We start from the raw sequence: 23,098 nt of genomic DNA on the forward strand, positions 1-23,098 counted from the left end.
GTGGTCTCGTCGAGTTGAAGGCTGAATTTTGTCGGGCTCGCGACTAAATCTGCAACTACCTGGGCGAGGATGTCGTCGCTCATGTCGTCGATTCTGCATCTGATGGTGTCATTTGAGAGTGGAACGAGAGACAACTTGTTTTCAGCAGCTTTTCCCAGCATGATGTTGGCCATCTTCAACGCGTCCGGTTTGATGAGTGTCTCGCCAACGGTGTGCGGTTTGCCCTGCTTTACGATCAGGTATGCAACTTCATACGATGCGGTGAGGATCGGTTTGTCAATTGGAACGAAGCCGAGAGTGGGCAAGGTAGCATTTGCGTCGAATCGGACTCTCTTCAATTTGAATTCATCCAGCGTTGCGTCTTTGTACTGCCCCTCGCCGTGCAGTTTTTTGAAGTGTTCCTGTAGTTTTGCTGGTGCTAGGCTGGAGTTGCTCAACTTGACATTGCAAAGCATGCATTGAGGACGCTGACTTCCGTCCCATTCTGTCAAACACGTGAACCCGTGCCGCACGTAATCCTCCGACCACTTCCATTTTTTGCTCGACATACTGCAAAAAAAAAAAAAGAAGTAACAAACTGATCTTAATTGAGTTCGGGCAAATAATTATATGACAAAAATTTAAAAAGGAACATGCTTAAATATAATCAGTACCCCTCTGAAAGCTGAGAAATTTTAACGAAGAAAACATAACTTATAGTTAGGATGATGGGATTTATTATCTACTCAACTCTATGTCACCTCAAATCCCATTATAATATTACATAGAAAACTGCGAATTGTTAGTTTTGAATTGCGACCAAAGGAGTTATATCACCTCCACCTAATTTTCTGAGTAATTCAATCATATTTTATAATCACCATCCACTTTTGACTTTAATATCACTCTGAACCCGCCCTGCATATCCACAAACATTTCCAACTTACTTTTCAATTAATCAGGAACTCCAAAGCAAGGCGCGACCAATGACGCATGGCACACGGCAAGCTAATCGAGGCTATTCACTGGAATTTCCGAACACCTGCAAAGTCCAAAATCCAGTAAGTAAGTAAGCAAGTAAGCACCATCAACAGAATAATTAGCAAATTGCTCATTGATTCAACTTACTACAGTCAGTGTGAAACAACTTATCTTAAACACAGACCAGAGAAAGCATGAATGGGATGGGAATACAATTACAAATAACATTTCCATTCGTTCGTAACATACATAGCAAAATAATAATAATATTAATAATAAGCGTAATTACACATAGATTCAAAATTGATACAAAACCCCCCCAAAAAAAAATTGCAATGCGTTTCGGAGGACCTCCGCCGAACCCCTGAGACTGGCTCACTGAACGCCTGGGGTTCGGTCGAACCCAGGTTAAGAACCACGGGCCTAAACAATGCAGAAATCAAGAAAATGACCAAACATCAGGATCTCAAAAATTAAGTCAAAAGATCCTGAAAGCTGAAGAGTGTCGACAATGTAACAGTGATAATTGGAGCAACGGGAATGATGAATAAGAACCTCATGGAGATCTTAAAAACCATACCTGGGAAGATTATTACAAACGAGCCACAGGAGTTACAATTTCCAATTTTACATGTGATGGAGTTGAAGAGTGAAGATTCAGATTGACAAGGAAGGAGAACTGGATTTTGCTGGGACTTTATGTACAGAAGGATGCCACTACCGACTGGACTGTCAGTCTATGATGGCAGTTGTAGCCAATAGCAGAATTGAAACGGGTCATATTTCCAGTTGTCAACTCAACTGGGACATCTTGCTGAATGTTCACAACTTAACATTGAGTTCATGATGGGAGTATAACCAAAGTTCTCCATGAGATTCCAAATTTGGATAATGCCATTGGAGTCTCATTTAGCAATACAAATTGCAATTATTGAGTGATCTCCCTCTTTCTCGCAGAGTCTTTTGAAAAGGTCAAAGAACATTTGGTTCATTGACTATCGTAATCAACAATGCAGGAATTATGAACGAGGGCGAATGGGAGAAAATGATTGCCATCAATCTGGTAAGCTTTGGCCTCTTAATTATATATAATATTCATGATTCATATTTCAAGTCAGTCGATGATTACCCTCGCCAGAGGAGAGGGTATTGCATTTAAGTCTTTGCTTGTCTGTTTGTCTGTTTGTTACTTGCGAAAATCGAAGATTTTTCAAGAATATTGGTTGGTCTTGTGCGTTATTCTGTCTGTCTGTTTGTCTGTCTGTCTCTATGTCAGTCGCCTACAGGTCAAAATTTTCAACTGATCTTCACCAAACTTCAATAAATTGTAGAGTTGGTCATAAGCAAGAAGCCTATTGTTTTTGGGGTCAAAAGTTCAATAGGTCAACAGAGGCAAAAGGTCACCACCTTTGTCAAATTTCTAAAATCCTCAATTTTCATCCGATTGACTTGAAATTTTAAGGTGATTTGCACATCTGGTCACTGAATTCAACCCCCAAGTATTTTTGAAGTCAACATAAGCCAGATTTCTCAAATGCTCAATTTTCCTCAGATTGACTTGAAATTTGAAGAGTATTTGCATATCTGGTCACTAAATTCAACCAGCAAGTATTTCGTACACCTGTTGGGAGTAAAGCAAGTGAGGTCAAGTACTTACCATCCTGAGAGCCGAGGGGTCTTGGAAAGGTTTCACCAGACATTAAATAATATGATCAGAACTTACTGCTCTGAATGTGACAAGGATTGGGACGAGGGAATATTCTTATTGCTGTTTGCTATGAGGGAGTCTGTTCAGTAGACATTGGGATTCAGTCCTTTTGAACTCGTGTTTGGACACACAGTTCCAGGACCTTTGAAACTAGTGAAGGAACAGTGGCTACAAGAGGAGTCACAGTCAACTGTGTCAGAGTATGTGACAACTGTCAGGCACAGATTGCCTAAGGCCTGTGAAGTAGCGAGAGGAAACTTGAAAGCAGCACAGGACAAAATGAAAGTGAGACATGACAAGTCTTCTCAGATAAGAAATTTCAGTTCTGAGGACCGAGTGCTGATGTTGCTTCCAGTTCCAGGTCAGCCGCTACAGGCTAGGTATTTTGGTCCCTATGCCTTCGAAAAGAGGGGTAATGAAACAGATTATGTGGTAACCACTCCAGACCGACTGAAAAAGCAGCAGCTGTGTCACGTTAACCGACTGAAGAAATATTATGAGAGGAAGCCTGTGGAAAAAATGGCTTCTGTCTCACCTGTCGTACCTGTAGTCAGTGTGCAAGATAATCCAGAGTTTGAGGCCAGTATGAAGTTTGACAGCATTGATGACCAGGCTTGCCCCAGATTGATGAACACTGAAGTGTTAAGGAACCTAGACCAGAAATTAGGTCATTTGACGAGGGAACAACAAGGACAATTATCCAACCTAATTTCTGAGTTTGTGCATTTGTTCACAGATGTACCTGGTCGTACCGATCTGGTATGTCATGATATTGATGTGGGGTAGGCCATTCCTGTGAAACAACATCCCTACCAGATGAACCCTGTTAAGATGAAATATCTCCGGCAGGAGGTTCATCCAGATTGAATTAACCTTGAGGATTCCTATGTGTTGTTTGCTATTTTTTTGGCTTATGGTATTTCATCAGCCATAGTTTTGATTTGTAGTTTTATGGGTGTGAATATTACTTTTGGTTGTTGAAGATACTTTTTGTATTGAAAGAAAGTTTTCACCGTCTTCAAACTTTCTTCCTTGAAGGTGGGGAGTGTTCCGGATCGGTCACTTCCACCTTTGTTGTTTTTTGTACTTGTAGGATTTTTAGTTTCAGTTAATATTGTTGTTAAGATTTTTGTGTGAAATGGAGATCACTTTAGTAGAAGGTAAAAATGAATGTTTGTGAAGGAAAAAGGAAAACGCGGCAAAGGAACCGGAAGAGAGGAGAGAGGAGGAGATGGCCATGAGAGAGATACAGCCGTCGAGGCAGCGAGCGGACGTTTTTTGATATTGGTCGTGATGAGTTGAGGCTTCCCATGAAAGGGAATGCCCGCGGCATCGTCCTATATTGTGATTGCAATTAAACCTGCGTCTCAGGTTTTATTACCAAACGTGAGTTGTTGTTGGAGAGAAATCAAGTGCCTCCATTACAGGAAAAAAAATACGCCATTTTTTTTCCTCGAAAAGGCTGTCCGCTTGGTGCATCTTGTTTTGTCGTTGGGATTCCCATATCGACATCATTGTGTTGATCGCCGTTGGGCCATATCGGCTCAATTCCCATATCGACCTCTCACCTCGTAACTCCTCGTCCGCCGCTGTGCCGATGTCTGCCTGTTCTCGTCGTTCTGCACGGCTTCAACCAGCGTGGGGATTATAGTAAGGGAAACATATGAAAATCTGTTAACTAAATTGTTACCAAAAAATTTATTCACCAATATGTTTGTAAAGGTGTGTAATAACATGTGTTAAAATGTTGAAGGTCAAATCCCGTGGGAAACACAGAAAAAAAGCTGTTGAATTCGGGTACCGAAAAATTATTTTCGAGAATTTTTATTTTTTTTAATCGGCCCTTAAGTAACTTATGAGGGGTCAAATAAGGGTTTTTCATGATTCTGAGTTGATTGTTAACATTTATATTTCACCACAGACACTCCTTTGTGGAAAAATAATTTCTAAATATATCTCATTTTCTACTTTGCAGGACATGGAGTCTAGCAATATGGATGAAGACGTTACTCCACCTGTGCTCAATTGCTTCATCTGTGCACGATCGGATACACCAGCTGAAAGGCTCATACACGCAACTCCAAAGAGATACTCAACTTTATTGAAACAAGCAGAAACTGTCGAAAATGTTACTGTTGTGGAACGTATGAAGGAGGCTCAAAAGGAAGGAAAACTGAGGTACCACCAGAAGTGTAAAAATGATCTGTACAACAACTTTGTTGCAACCACCAAGAAGTCAGCTCAAGCATCAAAGGCAGAGAAAGAGTCATCAAAGTTGAAGAGAAGACGCACTACTTGTGAGTTCAGTTCATCAACTGGCTGCAGTTCTAGAAGATCACAGTCAGTTGACCTCCTGTATAAGGATGTATGCATTCTTTGCAACCAACCAGCCCAGCTCTACAAAAATAATCCAGCACAAGCTAGAAAGAAATACAGAGTGCCAGATAATTTGACTGCAGATACACTGAAGGCAAGCTTGCTGAAGACAGCACTGAGTCGCGGGGATGACTGGGGCACTGAAGTCACTGGACGCCTGGAAGGGATCAACGACTTGGTAGCAGAAGAAACGCTGTACCATTTGCGATGCAAACTTATGTTTGCGAGAGCTGACAGTTTGTCCAAGACTGATGAGGAAGGAAAAAGGAAGAGAGGACAGAGGGGTATTGATGAGGAGCGAGAGGCAGTTTTTATTGAATTCTGCGAATGGTTAGACTCAGAATTAGAGCATGGGGTAATGAACATGGACCAAGTCCATGAAAAGCTGCAGGAGTTTGATCAGTCACCAGAGAAGAGCCTTTCTTATTCAAAGCATTGGCTAAAGATAAAACTTCTAGAGAAATACGAAGACACCTTGTATTTCACAACACAGGAAAGAAGGGCAGATGTACTCTGTCTCAAAGATGGCACCGACAATATTCTGCGAGGGCATCATGCTAATCTTGACCATGGAGATGAGAAGACTCAGATCATAAAGACGGCACTCAAGTTCATATCCAATGATATTGCCTTGATTGATTTAGGTCCAAAGTCATACCCCACCACACACAGTATGACTGAGATCGATAGTCAGCTGACACTTGTTCCTGCAAGCCTTCAGATGTTCTTGAGACCGATTGTCAAGACAGACGAAAGAGTTGCCGTTTGGGGGCAGAATTTTATTAAGGCCTGTCGACCTCGGTCTGGAGTATTGCCACACCAAATGGGGCTTGCCATACAACTTGATCATAGATTTGGGTCAAAATGGATGTTCAACAAGTTCCACCGGCTGGGATACACTGAGTCTTACACGGAGACACAAAACTACAAATACTGCTTCCTTAATAGTAGGAGTGGAGATGATGTTCCAGATACTTCTGGCACTCTTGACACCATTGTGGAGGAAACCGATGAACAGATCAATGATGAGGTTGCGGTTGATGCTGCACTTGAGGATCAATCAGTGATGACAGCCAAAGTGCCAGCCAGTGAAAGTGAATTGTCAAGTAATGATCAGGTGGTCTTTATGGAGGTTGGGGAAACAAACAATGCAGTCACTCAGTTTGTTGGAGACAATATAGATTTAAACATTGTCTCTATTCACGGAAACACTCACTTTCACTCAATGGGTTGGATCGAAGTCACCTCTCCCTGTTCCGAACATGTTCTCAAGGAAGGCAGCGGCAGGAGTGATCAAACCAGAGACTCTACCTCCAACAGAGGGTGCAGCTGCACAAAATTCACTCCGTGCCTACCTGCAGACCCGGGACTGGATCCTTCTACAGAGCATGTCTCTGAACCCCAGTGACTATGGATGGACAATAGGTGTGCATGGGTATGAGCCAGTTCCAACACTGGACCCCACGGCTCCTGAGGAGCTATTGCAGTTCACGAGCTGTAATTGTCATGGAGATTGCAGCAACCGGCGATGCAGCTGCAAGAAGAATGGGGTCACGTGCATCTCGGCCTGTGGAGTCTGTAATGGCATTACATGCAGAAACTGCAGTCATGATGTTGTTGAGTCTGAAGAAGACATAGACAATGACTGTTGAAACTTCTGACATTGTGAATGAGAAATAACTCTTGAGTATTATATATGTATGTGAAATAAAAGCCACTTTGTGTGTAAATGTAAAAGTGAAAATATAAATGTTAACAATCAACTCAGAATCATGAAAAACCCTTATTTGACCCCTCATAAGTTACTTAAGGGCCGATTTTAAAAAATAAAAATTCTCGAAAATAATTTTTCGGCACCCGAATTCAACAGCTTTTTTTCTGGGTTTCCCACAGGAGTTGAACTTCAACATTTTAACACATGTTATTACACACCTTTACAAACATATTGGTGAAGAAATTTTTTGGTAACAATTTAGTTAACAGATTTGTGAAATATCTCATAAAATGCCCTTACTATTAGTGCGCAGACTTTGGGGAATGTTACATTCCACTCACGTTTGTCGTATCGTGAGTTTATTGCTTTGAGAGCATTGGGGGAATGATGGTACCATCACATGTATTGTTTGTTTGATGCAAGTGACATTTTCATTGTACTTTCTTTTATAGTGTTATTATTACCCTCGCCTGAGGAGACAGTATTGCATTTGAGTCCGTTTGTCTGTTTGTTTTCAAACAGAATAAATATGATTTTCTCTGCAACTGTTGGTCCGATTGACAGGAAATTTTCACCATAGCTGCAACTCCACCTGTAGAAAATGATTTATGATAATTATGATGTCATAGGTCACGTGGTTTGGCCGCCATCTTGGAAAATCGAAAAACTTTGCACCTCTATATCTCCGAAAGCGCTGAATAGAAAAATTGAGACTTGGCTCATTGTAAAGAACTCTCCATGGGGAATAAAATATGTTAATGATGATGTCATATGTGCTGCCATTATGACATCATAATTTGACAAGTACAAAACTTCATACGATGAAGATGAAATTTATTGAGCATAATCTAGGAATAAATTAGTTTATAATAAAAATAATGATGACATCATCAGTCACGTGGTTCGGCCGCCATATTAGTTTTAACACAAAAGCCTTAAAAACCACTGAAAATACATCCTGGCAAGGGTTTTTTTTTTTTTTTTTTTTTTTTTTTTTTTTGTATACAAGATCGAGGCTCGTGAAAGAGCTAACATTAATCACACAGAAAGACAAACCGACACATAAAACATAACATGGGGAGCGGTAGACACGATGGGGCGAGAGGGGGAGGAACACAAACACAACATCTGAGAGCAGGGACATCGAGAGATCAGTGGGAGGGAGAGGGCTTTGGGGGGGGGGAGGGGAGGCATGGGAAGGGGGGGGGGGTGGGAGAGGTATAAAACATATGGACACTGCCAGGACTTCCAGGAAAGAAGTTGGAATTTCAAACAGGGTGGATCTGGGGTGAATTAGCAGGAGTAGAAAAGATCAAGGTTTTGGATGGGGGAAGATAAGAGATGGTGGTGAACAGCTGTTTTAAAGACCTGGAGGGAGGAGTGGGATTGAAGGGAGTGTGGGAGTTTGTTCCAGAGGCGGGAGAAAAGAGGAATGAAAGAGTGAAGGTGAGCAGAGAGCCGAGATTTCGGCAGTGTTCTTTACAAGTTCAGCAATAAAGATCCGTCAGGCAAAGCAACAAGCATATTCACCCTCCTCACTGCTTCGAGGACTCTATTTTTTAAATTCACTGGCACATGAAGCTTTCAAGTTAACCAAATCGAAATGGCTAAAAATGTGCGAATTTACTAAAATTATTATCCTACTAGAAACACCCGCTCCCTACGAGAGCGGCAAGAGAGTGGGGCAACATTATTTTGTGTTATACTGCACAAGCTCAACGTTTCAAGACATTCCGACCAGCAGTGCAAGAGTTAATTTAAGTCAAACAAAACAAAGAATGAAACAGGTGCATGATTATTTCATATGCAGCATGTGGCTGTTTGAAACACCGTTTCTGGAAGTGTGACTGCGTCGCTGATGCAGTGCCACTCGTTAGCAGTAAGTTGGCTGATACTCATTTTGCCGACCTTAGACGGATGACAGGCTGAGTCAACCCACCTGATGTTACTTGAAGAGCAAGACAGGGCTCAAACTCAAGATTCTAATATCTTAAGTAGGCCACCTTAACCATTAAGCCAACACCAGGCTTATCAGACGGGTGTCAAATTATGATAACATTTCCCCATTTTTACATAAAAGATAGGTTGGCAACTGACCCGCATTACACGGGTTTAGCCTGCTTCACTACTAAAAACGCATGTGCCCATTATAATATAATCAAAACTCATATTGGATGGAAAATATGATCAATTTCAAAAACGCAACGTTTCACTTCCATTCCACTCGCAATTATTCATGCATAGACTGGCAGAGATGTAGCAACCTCCAGCATGATATGTAAGGTCTAATATATTGGCTGTGCGGCGTCACCAACTTTAGCCAACCGAAGGCCACATCGCCACCCTCCAGGATTCCAGGAGCTGGAGCACTTCACTTCCTCACGTCTACTATATTGCCGTCACCCACAATCAATCGGTATATGTTTTCCAAATCGTTCTTCAACTTCTTACTGTGATATTTATCAGTACTTTTGAGTATTGTGAATGGTGGGATTTGAATCAGATGGTTTTAGACTTGGTTTTAGATTTGCAATCTCTGATTGCTCTTTCTTGTTGTGTATGTGAGAGTTCTTAAATACAATTACTTGTTTTGTTCTACAATTGCATTGATGTGGTTTTACCATGGTTATTAGAACATGCAAGATAACAAATCATTCTGCCGCATTCCCTCTCGAGACTCTGAGGTGCACCATTGTTTGAAGGAGACTGGACTTTATACATTGGAAAGGAGGTGATCGGGAGGGGATCTGGTAGAGATGTTTAAAATAAGTAAGAGTGTGGACAAGACAAATGGAGGTTTTCAGTAGAGTGGATAGGGCTAGGACCAGGGGTCATAGCTTGATGGTAAAGAATATGAGAATTATGACAGTTTTAAGCCAGTGGTCTTTTAGTCGGAGAGTAGTTAATGCATGGAATGGTCTTCCCCGAAAGGTAGTAACAGCAGAGGGAGTGGATAAGTTACAATGGGAATTAGATAAGTACTTGGATGCATTGGAGATGGAGGATTACGGAGACATTGGCTTGTAATTCGCCGGATGGTAATTAGCTTGTGTGTGGATCATTGACGATGCTAGTGTTGGTGCAGCACAGGCATGATGTGCCAAATGGCCTCGTCCTTCACCAAAGTTCCTTGTGTATCCTTGTGTCTGCTACTTACATGGATTCAATTTAATCTACTGTCATGGAAAAGGCTCCCAGGTACACTCTTGCGAAATATATGTGCCATGGAATCTTGCACAGTCTGCTTCACATCGCCTTGGAAAAGCTCCCAAGCCACTGCTCTAAATCCGCTTCACATTATTTTACAGTATAATGTCCTTGGTGGTTGTACTCACGGGTGTAGTCCAGCCGGAGTGCACCGGGGCGGAGCTCTGGCACGTCAGTCCATCAGAGGTGGAGCTTAGCCCTGCAACAGTTAAAAATATATATAATAATAAACACCCACGTTCAGATTGGTTGAGTTATTGTGCTTTGTGTGCTTTCATGGGCAAATAATTGAATAGGATCAAACCTTGCGTATGTCGATACCTTGGACACTTTGTTATATCAACATTTTGTTATATACAGTGCATTCAGAAAGTATTCAGACCCCTTCACTTTTTTCACATTTTGTTATGTTGCAGCCTTATGCTGAAATAGTTTACATTCCTTTTTTCCCCCTCATCAATCTACACTCGATATTCCATAATGACAAAGAGAAAACAGGATTTTAGAAAGTTTTGCAAATTTATTTTTAAAAAACAACTGAAATATCACATTTACATAAGTATTCAGACCCTTTGCGATGACACTTGAAATTTAGCTCAGGTGCCTCCCATTTCTCTTGATCATCTTTGAGATGTTTCTACACCTTGATTGGAGTCCGCCTGTGGTAAATTCAATTGATTGGACATGATTTGGAAAGGCACACACCTGTCTATATAAGGTCTCACAGCTGACGATGCATATCAGAGCAAAAACCAAACCATGAGGTCGAAGGAACTGCCTGCAGAGCTCAGAGACAGGATTGTGTCGAGGCACAGATCTGGGGAAGCCTACAAAAAATTTTCTGCTGCATTGAACGTTCCCAAGGGCACAGTGGCCTCCATAATTCTTAAATGGAAGAAGTTTGGAACAACCAGGACTCTTCCTAGAGCTGGCCGCCGGCCAAACTGAGCAATCGGGGGAGAAGGGTCTTGGTAAGAGAGGTGACCAAGAACCCGATGGTCACTCTGGCTGAGCTCCAGAGATCCTGTGTGGAGATGGGAGAAACTTCCAGAAGGACAACCATCACTGCAACACTCCACCGATCTGGGCTTTATGGCAGAGTGGCCAGACGGAAGCCTCTCCTCAGTGAATATGTACCGTGATGTGTATGTCAGTATGCGAATATGTACTTGTATATAACTGCCATTAATCAAAAAGGCTTCGGCACTATAGAGCGATTTTTTTTAAATCCAAAAAACGAACATATATATATATATATATATATATATCTATTATATAAACAAAAAAACGAACTTATATATTATATATATATTATATATATATTATAAACAAAAAAACCAACGAAAACGAAAAAAAAAATAGGGTGGAAAAAAATATATATATATAAATATATATTGCCTAAAACACTCTCAAGCAGTCACTGATGAACCTCTGAAAGTTTGACGAAGATCCGTTCAGCCATCTCTGAGAAAAATGGCGACACACAGACAGACAGACAGACCAACGTCTCTCTTATATAGTAGATACTAACATCATCCTTATCTGCCCTGACATCTCCTTCATTACTCTCGGATACTTACCCGGCCCCAAAATGTTATCTTCTTTCGTCATTTCCAAGAAAAAAAGGAACTAAACAAATAATGCTAGCACACCGGACACCCAGCTTAACCGTGGGCCTGGACGAGACAGGTTAATAGTGAGTGTGTGTACCTGTAGACAATTATACAAGCCCTTACCACAGCGTACTAAATGGAAATTTGAAAAACTTCTCTATTTCTTAAAATACATAGTTTTGTTGAAACACGGTGACTTTTCATTAAAAAGGGGATTCTTTTGTGTGTGTGTGTGTGTGTGTGTGTGTGTGTGTGTTTGTGTGTGTTTGTGGTAAAAGGGCGTATCTTTTATTTATCATGGTAAAAGGTACATATTTCATTTATAACTCATTTTGGGGACTCAAATGGTTAGTGTCATGTTAAGATTTGATGTGACGGTAGATAAGATCTGCCGATTATGTCACGGCCGACACATTTTTGTAGGGCTCTGGCACCTCAAAATTTGGCACTACACCAATGGTTGTAGTAATGCAAACCGAGATGGTGTCATGCTACACCAATAGCGTAAAGACCCTAAGTTTGCCTGAAATTGGACGAGGTTTGTCAGAAATACCCGAGTGTGGATCGGGCCTACAAAATGGTCGCTTTTGTGCTTGGAACATTTTACAGAGAACTGTTATGAAACAACAGAGATGACAATATATTTTGTGGTTATCCACCACGATTGAGAGAGGATGCCATCCCCATGATTTAGCAGAAGAAACAGCCGTCACTCGAAACTGTAAGACCATCTCTACCCAGCTACCAGCACATGTACACAGGTGATTTGAGCAGTGAATCAAACACCTGTGTTCGTTGGCCTGCTGGCAACCGATCTCACCTCACCACCACCCTACACCTCCCCTTCTCCCACCACTGGGGTGGGACATCGACACGGCACGGACACGGCATGGCCATGACGGTGGGACACAACACTGTAAAACGGTGGGACACAGCACGGCACGGCCCTCCGTGTCAGTAGCCTCCCCCCACATCTCCTTCAAGCCTGCGTCCTTCAAACCCCATTCCTCATACGTGTCCCCCTCTTTAGCATCACTCCACTTCAAGTCTCCCCATTGCTTTTTTCTCAGAATATACACCCGCAATTCTGATGAAACTTGACCACAACCTTAATCACCCATAGTGTACCAATGTTTGTTCAACGCATTAGAAATATTGGGGTCTGATGAGGTATACAGGATGGGAGGGGGGGGGGTTGGAGGGGTGTATGGGTTGCCCCCCAAAATAGGTGGTTTTTTTGTTTGTTTAAAATCTTATGATTATGTTAGTATGATTCTACATGCTGCCCTGTCTTCTATAAACCGTTTAAATTGGTTTAAAATACCTTTAGTGAGTGTAGTATACCGTTCATTCTACCAGGTGAGCGCCAGTGGTATTGCCCCTATGTTTTTATACATGGTATAGGCTAATGGGAGAGCTCGCAAACAGAACAGACCAGGACACAACATAACAAAGGGAACAGCAGGAGAAAGGGGAAACGCTAATAGTAGGGCAGAGGGAGAGGGTAGATGGAGACGGACAAACAAGGGATACAGGTAACGATGAGGGTTAGGGGAGAATGCAAGGGGTGGTGTGTCCCCCTCTCTCTCTAATCTTCCTTATGTCCTGTTGCATCCTGATCCATTCAGCGTATTTATTAGTTCTTGAGCCTTGACTTTCTACAAATTGTTTTTTTTTATCCTCTCTCAGTTGGCTGTTATAAATGGAACAAAGCTGGCAGTCAAACACATGGAGAAGGATGGCGGTGTGGTGGTGAACGTCTCTTCCATTTTGGGTAAATATTCAATGTTTCTCCTGTGCTGCGCATACAAAGCAAACTTGGGAAGATCAACAATTGACACAATAGTAAAAGAAATGTCAAAAAAAGTCCTCTTTGTTTATTTAAGGCTCGTACATTATTTTTACCTTTTCTTTTTCAAATCCACAAAATACATCTATGTACTTATATATTGCAAAATCAATGTCTCACAGGATCATCCTGAGGTACCTCCAGTCCAATATCAGGCCTGAGAGATTTTTTGCCAAGCTTTCCCCCTTCTCTAACCCCATAAAAGAGGGATTAAGAGGGGCTTTTAACAATGTATGAGAAGATTTAAAATTACAAAAAGTTGGCATATCTTGGACTGTTGTGAGTATCACATTTGCAATATGCTTCAAACGCATATTGCATATTGAAGCATTTGCAATATGCTTCAATATGCAAACAACGCTTCAAACGCCCTTCGGATGTCCAAACTGAATCGGATGGATCATTGTCAGATGATGATCTAGTCTATAGGTTCTCAAAGTGGTCCCTACCGCCCCCCCCCCAGTGGGCGCTGGGAACTTTCAGGGGGGCGCTCGAGAGTCCACGGGCGGTATAGTCCGGCAGCTAAGCTAAATATAGCATAACAATTGGCATTTTGTGAGGAAAGCACCAAATTTGGCACACTAGTAGACTATCATATTATGAAAAGATCTGGATATTGGGCCATCTCAGATTAAGAGATTTGATTTTTGCAAGATTTGCAGATTTTGCAGATTTGCAAGCTGAGATTGCAACGCCAGGGACGGCCGACTCCTTCCTGCGAGCTGCCAACGTCACCCGCACAAGAAGAGCTCATCAAATCACTGCAGCGGCACTGCACATCCTGCAACACCGTGCGCATGAACGCCACTGTATGACATATGCTGATGATGCAGAAGCCCTGCCTGAGTTCGAAGACTGGTGTCACCAGAGAGGAGAAGACATTCCCAACTTTCAGTACTGGGCAACTGTGCTGGAACTAGAGATGTTGGTACTGGTCTACGTGCGTTCTCTGCGGCAGGCTTCATTCACGATGTACCTTGATGCCCTGACGGAACTGGTCCCATGGTTCCATGCCTTAGACCACACACACTATGCCAGGTGGGTCCCTGTTGACCTGAGGGACATGGTTGCACTCCCAATGAAGCACCCAGATGTAGCCAGAGAATTCAAGGCTGGCAACTTCCCTGTACAGAAGACGAAGAAGGTGTTCTCTTCGATCCCAATCGACCAGGCACATGAACAGAATAATGCCTGCATCAAAGGAGATGGTGGAGCAGTCGGCCTCACTGACAACCCAAGTGCCCTGCGGCGTTGGATGATTGCCGGGCCAGAAGTTGCCAGGGCCATAGAAGAGTTCCAAGATGGCCATCAACACTGGGGGAGGCGAGAGGACACACGTCATCACGACCAGACACCAAGGGTGCAGACCTCTTTCGCCAAGGATGTCCGCGCCCTTGTCAGCGTCATAGAAGAGCTTGGCAACCCCTTTGAGGAAGAGAGCATGGATCTGGTTGTCCTTGACACAAAGGAAATTGCAGGTCCTGCTGCAGTTGAGACTGTCAGGAATGTGAAGAAGATTGGCCAAGAGCAGTTCCAGGCTTTCACCAGAGAATGCCTGGTGGAAAGGACCAAGCCAATTGATGATGCAATTCGTCGGAACAAGCTGAAGGTGTCATTTTGGAAAATGGCTGCCACAGCCATCAGGGGCTGAATTTGAGATGGCCCAATATCCAAATGTGTTCATAATAGGATAGTCTACTAGTGTGCCAAATTTGGTGCTTTCCTCACAAAATGCACAATTGTTATGCTAAGTTGCCCCACTAGTAGGGGGGCGCAGGCAATGATTTGGGGGGCACTGGCGATTTAGAGGAGCAGCGGCAATTTGGAGCGCTCATTGGGCTTCCTGCAGTCTGAACAGGTTACCCGGCGCCATTCGGCAAATTGGCCATCCAATCAACGACCACATTCTTTCCCCCTTCGCATGGTTTTTATGATCACATATTCATGTAGGTATTTTCTTGTCAATACATGCTCATGCAACAAACATGATAGTGTATGACACCAGCGAAATACTATTGGCCACCAATGCGGCCACCAATGCGGTACAACACTAATTTTTGTCACATGGTGCCATTTCAACCAATCGGCTTGCAAGAATCTTTTTATGCGGGATATAATACACTCTATTCGTGCTGGACTATTCAACGTGCCTGGTTCAACTTTACAGCCTGGCCTGGCCAGCACAGACATTGGGCAAGGTACGAACAGTCAGTGTTAGCGCTGGTGTTAGTCTTTCGACATTTTGGCGTGTTGATTTCGTTATTCAAAAAAGCTTCACGTCCAGTCGGCTTCAAGATGTCGGCATCAAAGAAAAAGTGTCGTCAGTATTCCGTTGAATACATCAAGTATGGATTCATTCCATCTCCGACGAACAACAGTTACCGATGTGTTTGTTGTGTGGTAGCGCGCTGTCCAATGAAGCAATGAAACCATCTCGACTGAGCGAGCACCTAAGTAAAAAGCACAGTGATAAGGCTCGCGCAGAGGTCAGCTGTTTCCAATCGCTGAAAGAGAAATTTGAGAAGCGAGCCACGGTAACGACGATGTTCAATGCCAGCCAAAAGCTCGTGGATAAAGGACTGGAAGCGTCGTATAAGCTGTCATTGCTCATCGCCAGATCTGGAAAACCGTATTCGATCGACGAACAGTTGATCAAACCAGATGTTGGGGAAGTGATAAAAACCGTTATGGGCCAGGATCCGAATCCAGTTCTCTCGTCGATTGCGCTCAGCAATGATTCCGTGGCCAGGCGGATTGATGAAATGTCATCAGATGTAGAAGATAAGCTGTGTAGTGAGCTGAGAAGCACACACTTCGCCATCCAGCTGCATGAGTCCACTTTGCGTGACAGTGAAGCTCTGTTACTTTGCTACGTTCGCTTCATCCGTTGGTTGGTGGGCACCAGCGATGGTTGGCCGCCAGCGTGGTTTTATTGCCCTTCTGAAGAACCAGGTACCGTCCGTGTTCGCCATTCACTGTGTCGTGCACCGCCAGCATCTTGTAGCCAAAGCTCTCAGCAGTGGTCGAGTTTCTGTCGGAAATCGATACGGAGCTATCGGAGAAAGTGAATGCGATTGAGCATGATGTGGCTTACCTCACGGACATATTCAGTATCCTGAATGATGTCAACAAACAACTCCAGGGTGACCTTATGACGCTGATTAAAGCAAAGAAAGTGATCGGCGCGTTCGTAACCAAGGCGACTCTGCACAGGGAAACCCTCGGCCGCAGAGATATGTACCACTTTCCCCGGATGGCAAAGGAAACTGCTGTTTCTGATGAAGAGCTGCTCGTTTATTGCAATCACCTTGAGAAGATTCGTGGAGATATGGAGCAGTGTTTCAGAGACGTGCGAGAACTGTCGGTGCCAGCATGGGTGATCAACCCATTCAAATGTGACATTCAAGATGTGAAGCGCGAATTACAGGACGAAATTATCAACCTCCACAATGATGATGCGGCGAAGGCAAGATTCGCGCAGCATGAATACGGCAAATTCTGGATTCTGGAGCGGGGCGAATACCCCGCAATGTGCACAGAGGCAGAACTGCTGCTGATGGCGTTCCCCAAATCATACCTCGTTGAAAGAGTGTTCAGCACCATGATGGTGCTGCTGACCAAGTATCGAAACCGCCTTGACATTACCAAGAGGGGCGATCTGCGTCTCTACCTCACTGAGATGGAGCCAGACGTTCGTAATCTCGCAGCGAGTCACCAGGCCCACCCTGCACACTAACGGTATTTGGGCCTGTGATAACAGAATCCCAGTTTGCCTCACCTGGGCCTGTTCTGCTGAAACATTGTAGGTCGTGCAAAATAAAATAAAAAGTAAAGTAAAATAAAGTAAAATATTATTCAGAAAATATTTGGCTTCTGTTATTTTTGCTTCCTATCTACATAAATTCTGGGTGTCCGACCACGAACGATAGGACAAGGGGGGCATTGGGCCGGTCCAAGAGGGCAGTAGGGGGCGGTAGTCCAAAAAAGTTTGAGAACCACTGATCTAGTCACTTTAAAAGGGAATCCAAATGCTCAGACCATCTCGACACTACACGAAATTTTGAATTGGAAGGACGCGGCAATTTTGCGATTAAAAGTCGAAATCTTCTTCACACTTTGGAGTGCTGTTACTCTCAGAAGTCGACCGCCATATTCGTATTGTCTACGGGTTACATCGCGGTATGACTTAACTCGAGCGGAGAATAATTTTTGTTTTTCCACAAATACGCTGAGTCGATGCGTCGTCTTTGAAGCTTGGTGTTGGCTTAGCGGTTAGGGTGTTGGCTTAGCGGTTAGGGTGTTGGCTTAGCGGTTAGGGTGTTGGCTTAGCGGTTAGGGTGTTGGCTTAGCGGTTAGGCTGTTGGCTTAGGGGTTAGGGTGTTGGCTTAGCGGTTAGGGTGTTGGCTTAGCGGTTAGGGTGTTGGCTTAGCGGTTAGGGTGTTGGCTTAGCGGTTAGGGTGTTGGCTTAGCGGTTAGGGTGTTGGCTTAGCGGTTAGGGTGTTGGCTTAGGGGTTAGGGTGTTGGCTTAGCGGTTAGGGCGTTGGCTTAGCGGTTAGGGCGTTGCCTTAGCGGTTAGGGTGTTGGCTTAGCGGTTAGGGTGTTGGCTTAGCGGTTAGGTTGTTGGCTTAGCGGTTAGGGTGTTGGCTTAGCGGTTAGGGTGTTTGCTTAGCGGTTAGGGTGTTGGCTTCGCGGTTAGGGTGTTGGCTTAGCGGTTAGGGTGTTGGCTTAGCGGTTAGGGTGTTGGCTTAGCGGTTAGGGTGTTGGCTTAGCGGTTAGGGTGTTGGCTTAGCGGTTAGGGTGTTGGCTTAGCGGTTAGGGTGTTGGCTTAGCGGTTAGTGTGTTGGCTTAGCGGTTAGTGTGTTGGCTTAGCGGTTAGTGTGTTGGCTTAGCGGTTAGGGTGTTGGCTTAGCGGTTAGGGTGCTGGCTTCGCGGTTAGTGTGTTGGCTTAGCGGTTAGGGTGTTGGCTTAGCGGTTAGGGTGTTGGCTTAGCGGTTAGGGTGTTGGCTTAGCGGTTAGGGTGTTGGCTTAGCGGTTAGGGTGTTGGCTTCGCGGTTAGGCTGTTGGCTTAGCGGTTAGGGTGTTGGCTTAGCGGTTAGGGTGTTGGCTTAGCGGTTAGTGTGTTGGCTTAGCGGTTAGGGTGTTGGCTTAGCGGTTAGGGTGCTGGCTTGGGATCTTAGAATCTTGAGTTTGAATCCCGTTCGATCGTTGAATTAACGCCAGGGGGGTTGACTCGGCCTGTCATCCTTCCGAGGTCGGCAAATTGAGTACCAGCCGGCTGGGATGAACGTGCCGGTGTGCGCCCCGGTTTAGAATAGGTACGCAGTATCCCTGCGTGTCGTAATAGGCGACTAAAGGATTGGCGTCAGGATTGGCATCTGGCCATAAAAACTGCTCAAAAAGGGAATCATGATGATTGTCATGGGGCCTGTAAGGCTTACCCCCGATCTAGCAGGGAAAATGGCCTTTAAAAAAGGGATGCGTTATCCTTGGTGGTTGTCGTAATACAAACCGCGATGGTTTCATGCTAGACCAATGGCCTAAAGACCCTAAGTTTGCCAGAAATTGGACGAGGTTTATCCAAAATACCTGAGTGTGGATCAGGCCTACAAAATCTTGGCTTTTGTGCTTGGAACATTTTACAGAGCAATGTTATGAAACAACGGAGATGGCTGGATATTGTGGTTATCCGCCATGATTGAGAGAGTATGCCATCCCCACGAGTAAGCAGAAGAGAGAGAGGTTGTTTTTTTAGACATTTTATGATTGGCAAAAAAAGAAAAGAATTCCCTTTAAGTAAAGGCCGTGATTGCCTTCAGGTTCTTTCTTTGCCTTAAAAATTGCCTTATTTCAGCAAAACTTATTTCAGCTAATTCCTTATTTCATTCAATCTTTTAATTTCAGGTATTAACATACGTACTTCCTTTTTGTCCTGGTTATACGGCTGCCAAGCATGGTGTTGTGGGCTTCACTCGTGCTCTGGCGGTGAGTCTTGAATTCTCTGAATACTTTTTATTGTTCAATGCATCAGTGGCGTAATGATGGCGTTGTGGTTCGAGTGTCCCCTCGGAGTCTGCGAGGTCGTCGGATTGAACAGTGTCATACCAAAGACTTTTAAAATGGTACGTGCTGTTTTTCCATGCTTGATCTTCAGCATTTGAATGGATAGGGCATGAACCAATAACCATAAGTTGGTAATACGAGCTTGGACTTTGATAGGCCTCATAGCCTCCTCCTGTGTTGATGTTCCTTTATTTATTTATTTTACGAATAGGCACTGACAACAAAAATCAGCGCCCACTTGTACCAGTACCATGAAAATGGTACAAAAGAGGTTTGGGGAAGATTTCGACTGCAGTGTCACCTGATGAGGAACATACCTTCCATGGTTTCAGTGACACTGTGTATCCACAGGCGTTCGCTCGTACACAACAACACTATACCCTCTTCCCCACGGGTGTAGTTTTGTGGTTGCCGTTGGCTAAATATACTAGCTCATCCACCTCACATCAAGGGTTCCACTACCTCTGTCGGCTACCTGAGTTGCCACAAACCGGTCCAATTCGGATGGCTGTTTTTTAGGAGACACCATTTCTCAACGAAATGGATATTGGCTCCCGCAGGGAGCTCATCGGCCCTTTTTCAGGTGTTGTTTTTAGCTCTGGCAGGGTTTCACAATCACCCTAGTAAGCCAGCAAGGGGTGTTGGTTTAGTTTCCAACAACCCGACCATGAGGCAGGTTTATGTCTGTCTATCAAAAGGGTCATGTCCGTCCATCCTTCTTTTCAGTTTACGAGTACACCCGCTCACGAGGGGAGCGGAAAAAAGGGTCATTCCCCTTTGGGGTTTATAGATTACAGTCGATCTATGGTCGGATCTCAAGAACATTGGATGTGTGTTCATTTACCAAGTTTCTTGTGGAGAGTTCGCCAAGTGCTTTTAGCATTTGAGCAAGCACTCCATTCAAAACCGTTAAGGAACGGCTGGCTTGGCAAGCGCTAGCTGGCTGCTTAGTAAAGGAGCACAACCCGAGCTTCTCCCTTTCAGTTTTGTATCAAACAGCAGGAGCGAGTTTCAAAAGTTCGCAACAAAAAATGCCATGGTAGCGGCAGAAAGGGCCATGTTATTAACTCAACATTTGTGGGTTATAGCCGGCGAAGCCGGTGTTATGAATAAACGCGGACGTATTATGTCGAAAACCAGATTATGCTGTATCCCTTGGCTTGAGAATTCCGAAGCTGTGACGCACCAAATCGCTCAATGGAGGCCGCCATTTTGCGGATGCGGAAGTATGCATAACAAATTGAAAAACGTTCAATAGGAGTTTGTTTCACTCGTCTTTGTTTGATTCACAATCTTATGCACCTCTAATTTGTAATTAAAATACTTTAGGACCAACCTCGGCCCGCACGAGCCTGGTTATCTTCAACGAAAATCGTCACCAAACACCGGAACCAATGAGATGCGAGCATTTGAAAAAATATTTCAGAAACCAAATCACTCAATGGAGGCTGCCATCGTCCGGATGCGGAAGTTTGCATTAAAAAAATTGAGAAAACGTTCAATAGGAGTTTGTTTCACCCGTCTTTGTTTGATTCACAATCTTATGCACCTCTAATTTGTAATTAAAATACTTTAGGACCAACCTCGGCCCGCACGAGCCTGGTTATCTTCAACGAAAATCGTCACCAAACACCGGAACCAATGAGATGCGAGCATTTGAAAAAATATTTCAGAAACCAAATCACTCAATGGAGGCTGCCATCGTCCGGATGCGGAAGTTTGCATTAAAAAAATTGAGAAAACGTTCAATAGGAGTTTGTATCACCCGTCTTTGTTTGATTCACAATCTGATGCACCTCTAATGTGTAATTAAAATACTTTAAAACCAACCTAGTTGTCTTCAACGAAAATCGTCACCAAACACCAGAGCCAATGAGATTCAAGCATTTCAAAAATTATTTCAAAAAAGCTTATTACGCGTTTCGGAGGGTGAAAACGGCGTCAAATATTCTAAAATTGACGAAGAATTATTTTTTAGAAATCTCGCGGCCGTAGGACATAGTTTTTCACGGCCGGAAATATCCGAAGTTGAGACCGAATTCACCGAATTAATCAAGAAGTAAATTTTAGCAATTTTAATCTCATCCAGAATGCAAATGGTGTCATTTTGAACTTGGTGCGGTACCTACTACACGTACCTACTACCAACTACCTAACCCACTGATGCCATCGTGATGGGTAAAATAGTGGCAAGAGGTTTTGGCTTCGCCGGCTCATTGCGGCTTTGCAGTCGGGTACTAGTATAGAGTACAGTAGATCTTTGCTCAGTTCTGTAAGTAAACCTTACTTCACGGATGTCAGGATTCCTCCAAATTTCTTCATTTAGTGTTATAAAGAGCATTAGCGACTGTTTAAAAAGCTAATCATACGTCTTTGTGGTTCATAATATTTTAACTTCCTGTAGAAGCCGTTGCTCCCACGGAAACGCCATTATAACTGTAAGCTATTTATACACGTTATCACTGCAGGAAAAACGCATTGGGAAAGTGGGACATTATTAGTATTAATATTGTTTTGTAATAACATTAACAATATGCGATTATCATTAATTTTGTTATTAAAAGCGGCTTTGGAAAAATGCCATGATAAAGCTGATTTAACATTTATATACACCTCAACGTGCAACCCCATTGACGGCAATATCAGGCAAACTCGCTCGGGGGGAGAAAACCCCCCTTGGGGAGGGGGGCAAATGAATGCGCTACAACCTTCATTATGTAACCCTTCATCACCCTGTCAAGTTTGGTTGAGATTAGATATGTAAGGACGGAATGTATTGGCATCAAAATTTCATCAGACAGATGGACAGACACAAATGGTGTATTTTAGTATGATGATCATCAGTTTATGATCGAGGAACAACTTATTACCTTCGTCAGAGGAGAGGTTATTGCATCTGGGTACATTTGTTTGTTTGTCTATCGATCTGTCTATTTGTCCGCACAGAACGTGTGTGCTTTTCTCTGCAAACGTTGGTCTAATTGCCAATAATTTTTCTCTATTGGAGCGCCTCCTCCTGTAGAATTTTTTAATGATAATTATGACGTCATAGGTCATGTGGTACAAGCGCCATCTTGGAAAAACCGAAAAACCTTGCCCCTCTATCTCCAAAACCGCTCCATGGAAAAAATTGAAACATGCCTCATCATCAAGTACACCCCATGGGGAAGAACATATATTAATGATGCTGTCATCAGTGCATTCGTGATGACGTCATAATTATACAAGTAGAATGCTTGATCTGATGAGTTTAAAATTTATTGAGCATGATGTACACAAAAAATTGTATGGGGGAATTAAATGAATGACGTCATCGGTCACGTGGTTCGGCAGCCATATTGGATTGAACATGCATCTGCATCATCAATAAACCACACAAACACAGCAGCTAATAAACACCACACAAAATACACCACACAAACACGTCTTGGCGAGGGTCTGCAATCTCTGATTGCTCTTTATTGTGTAATCGAATGTTATATTTTGAACACGAATTGTAACATGAATATTGCATATGAAGATGGGTCTTTAGTTTTAACGTACTTTGTCTTTGAATTCATCCTGATTGCACATGCGTAGAGATGAGTGAGATAATATTTTTTACTCTACCT

At 43.4% G+C, this 23,098-nt stretch overlaps 1 protein-coding gene across 9 annotated transcripts in view; it reads left to right on the forward strand.

Annotated features, from left to right (window-relative positions):
• Positions 1–23,098, forward strand: part of LOC137419530 (15-hydroxyprostaglandin dehydrogenase [NAD(+)]-like) — a 56,456-nt gene that overhangs the window by 19,687 nt on the left and 13,671 nt on the right. For 2 of the 9 annotated variants that reach the window (XM_078769980.1, XM_078769981.1), the window contains exons 3-5: positions 1,918–2,023; positions 13,268–13,352; positions 19,329–19,409. The exons of 1 other annotated variant lie outside the window; for it this stretch is intronic. In XM_078769980.1, the coding sequence (XP_078626106.1) occupies positions 1,982–2,023; positions 13,268–13,352; positions 19,329–19,409 (208 nt within the window). In that variant the 5' untranslated portion in view covers positions 1,918–1,981. Of the gene's footprint in view, positions 1–1,274; positions 2,024–13,267; positions 13,353–19,328; positions 19,410–23,098 lie in introns of those variants that run through there. 6 more of the 9 variants (XM_078769983.1, XM_068105557.2, XM_078769982.1 and 3 more) reach the window with 5 other exon arrangements.

Source organism: Myxine glutinosa, chromosome 1 (assembly GCF_964187855.1).
Source record: "Myxine glutinosa chromosome 1, kmMyxGlut1.1, whole genome shotgun sequence".
Classification (NCBI taxonomy): domain Eukaryota; kingdom Metazoa; phylum Chordata; class Myxini; order Myxiniformes; family Myxinidae; genus Myxine; species Myxine glutinosa.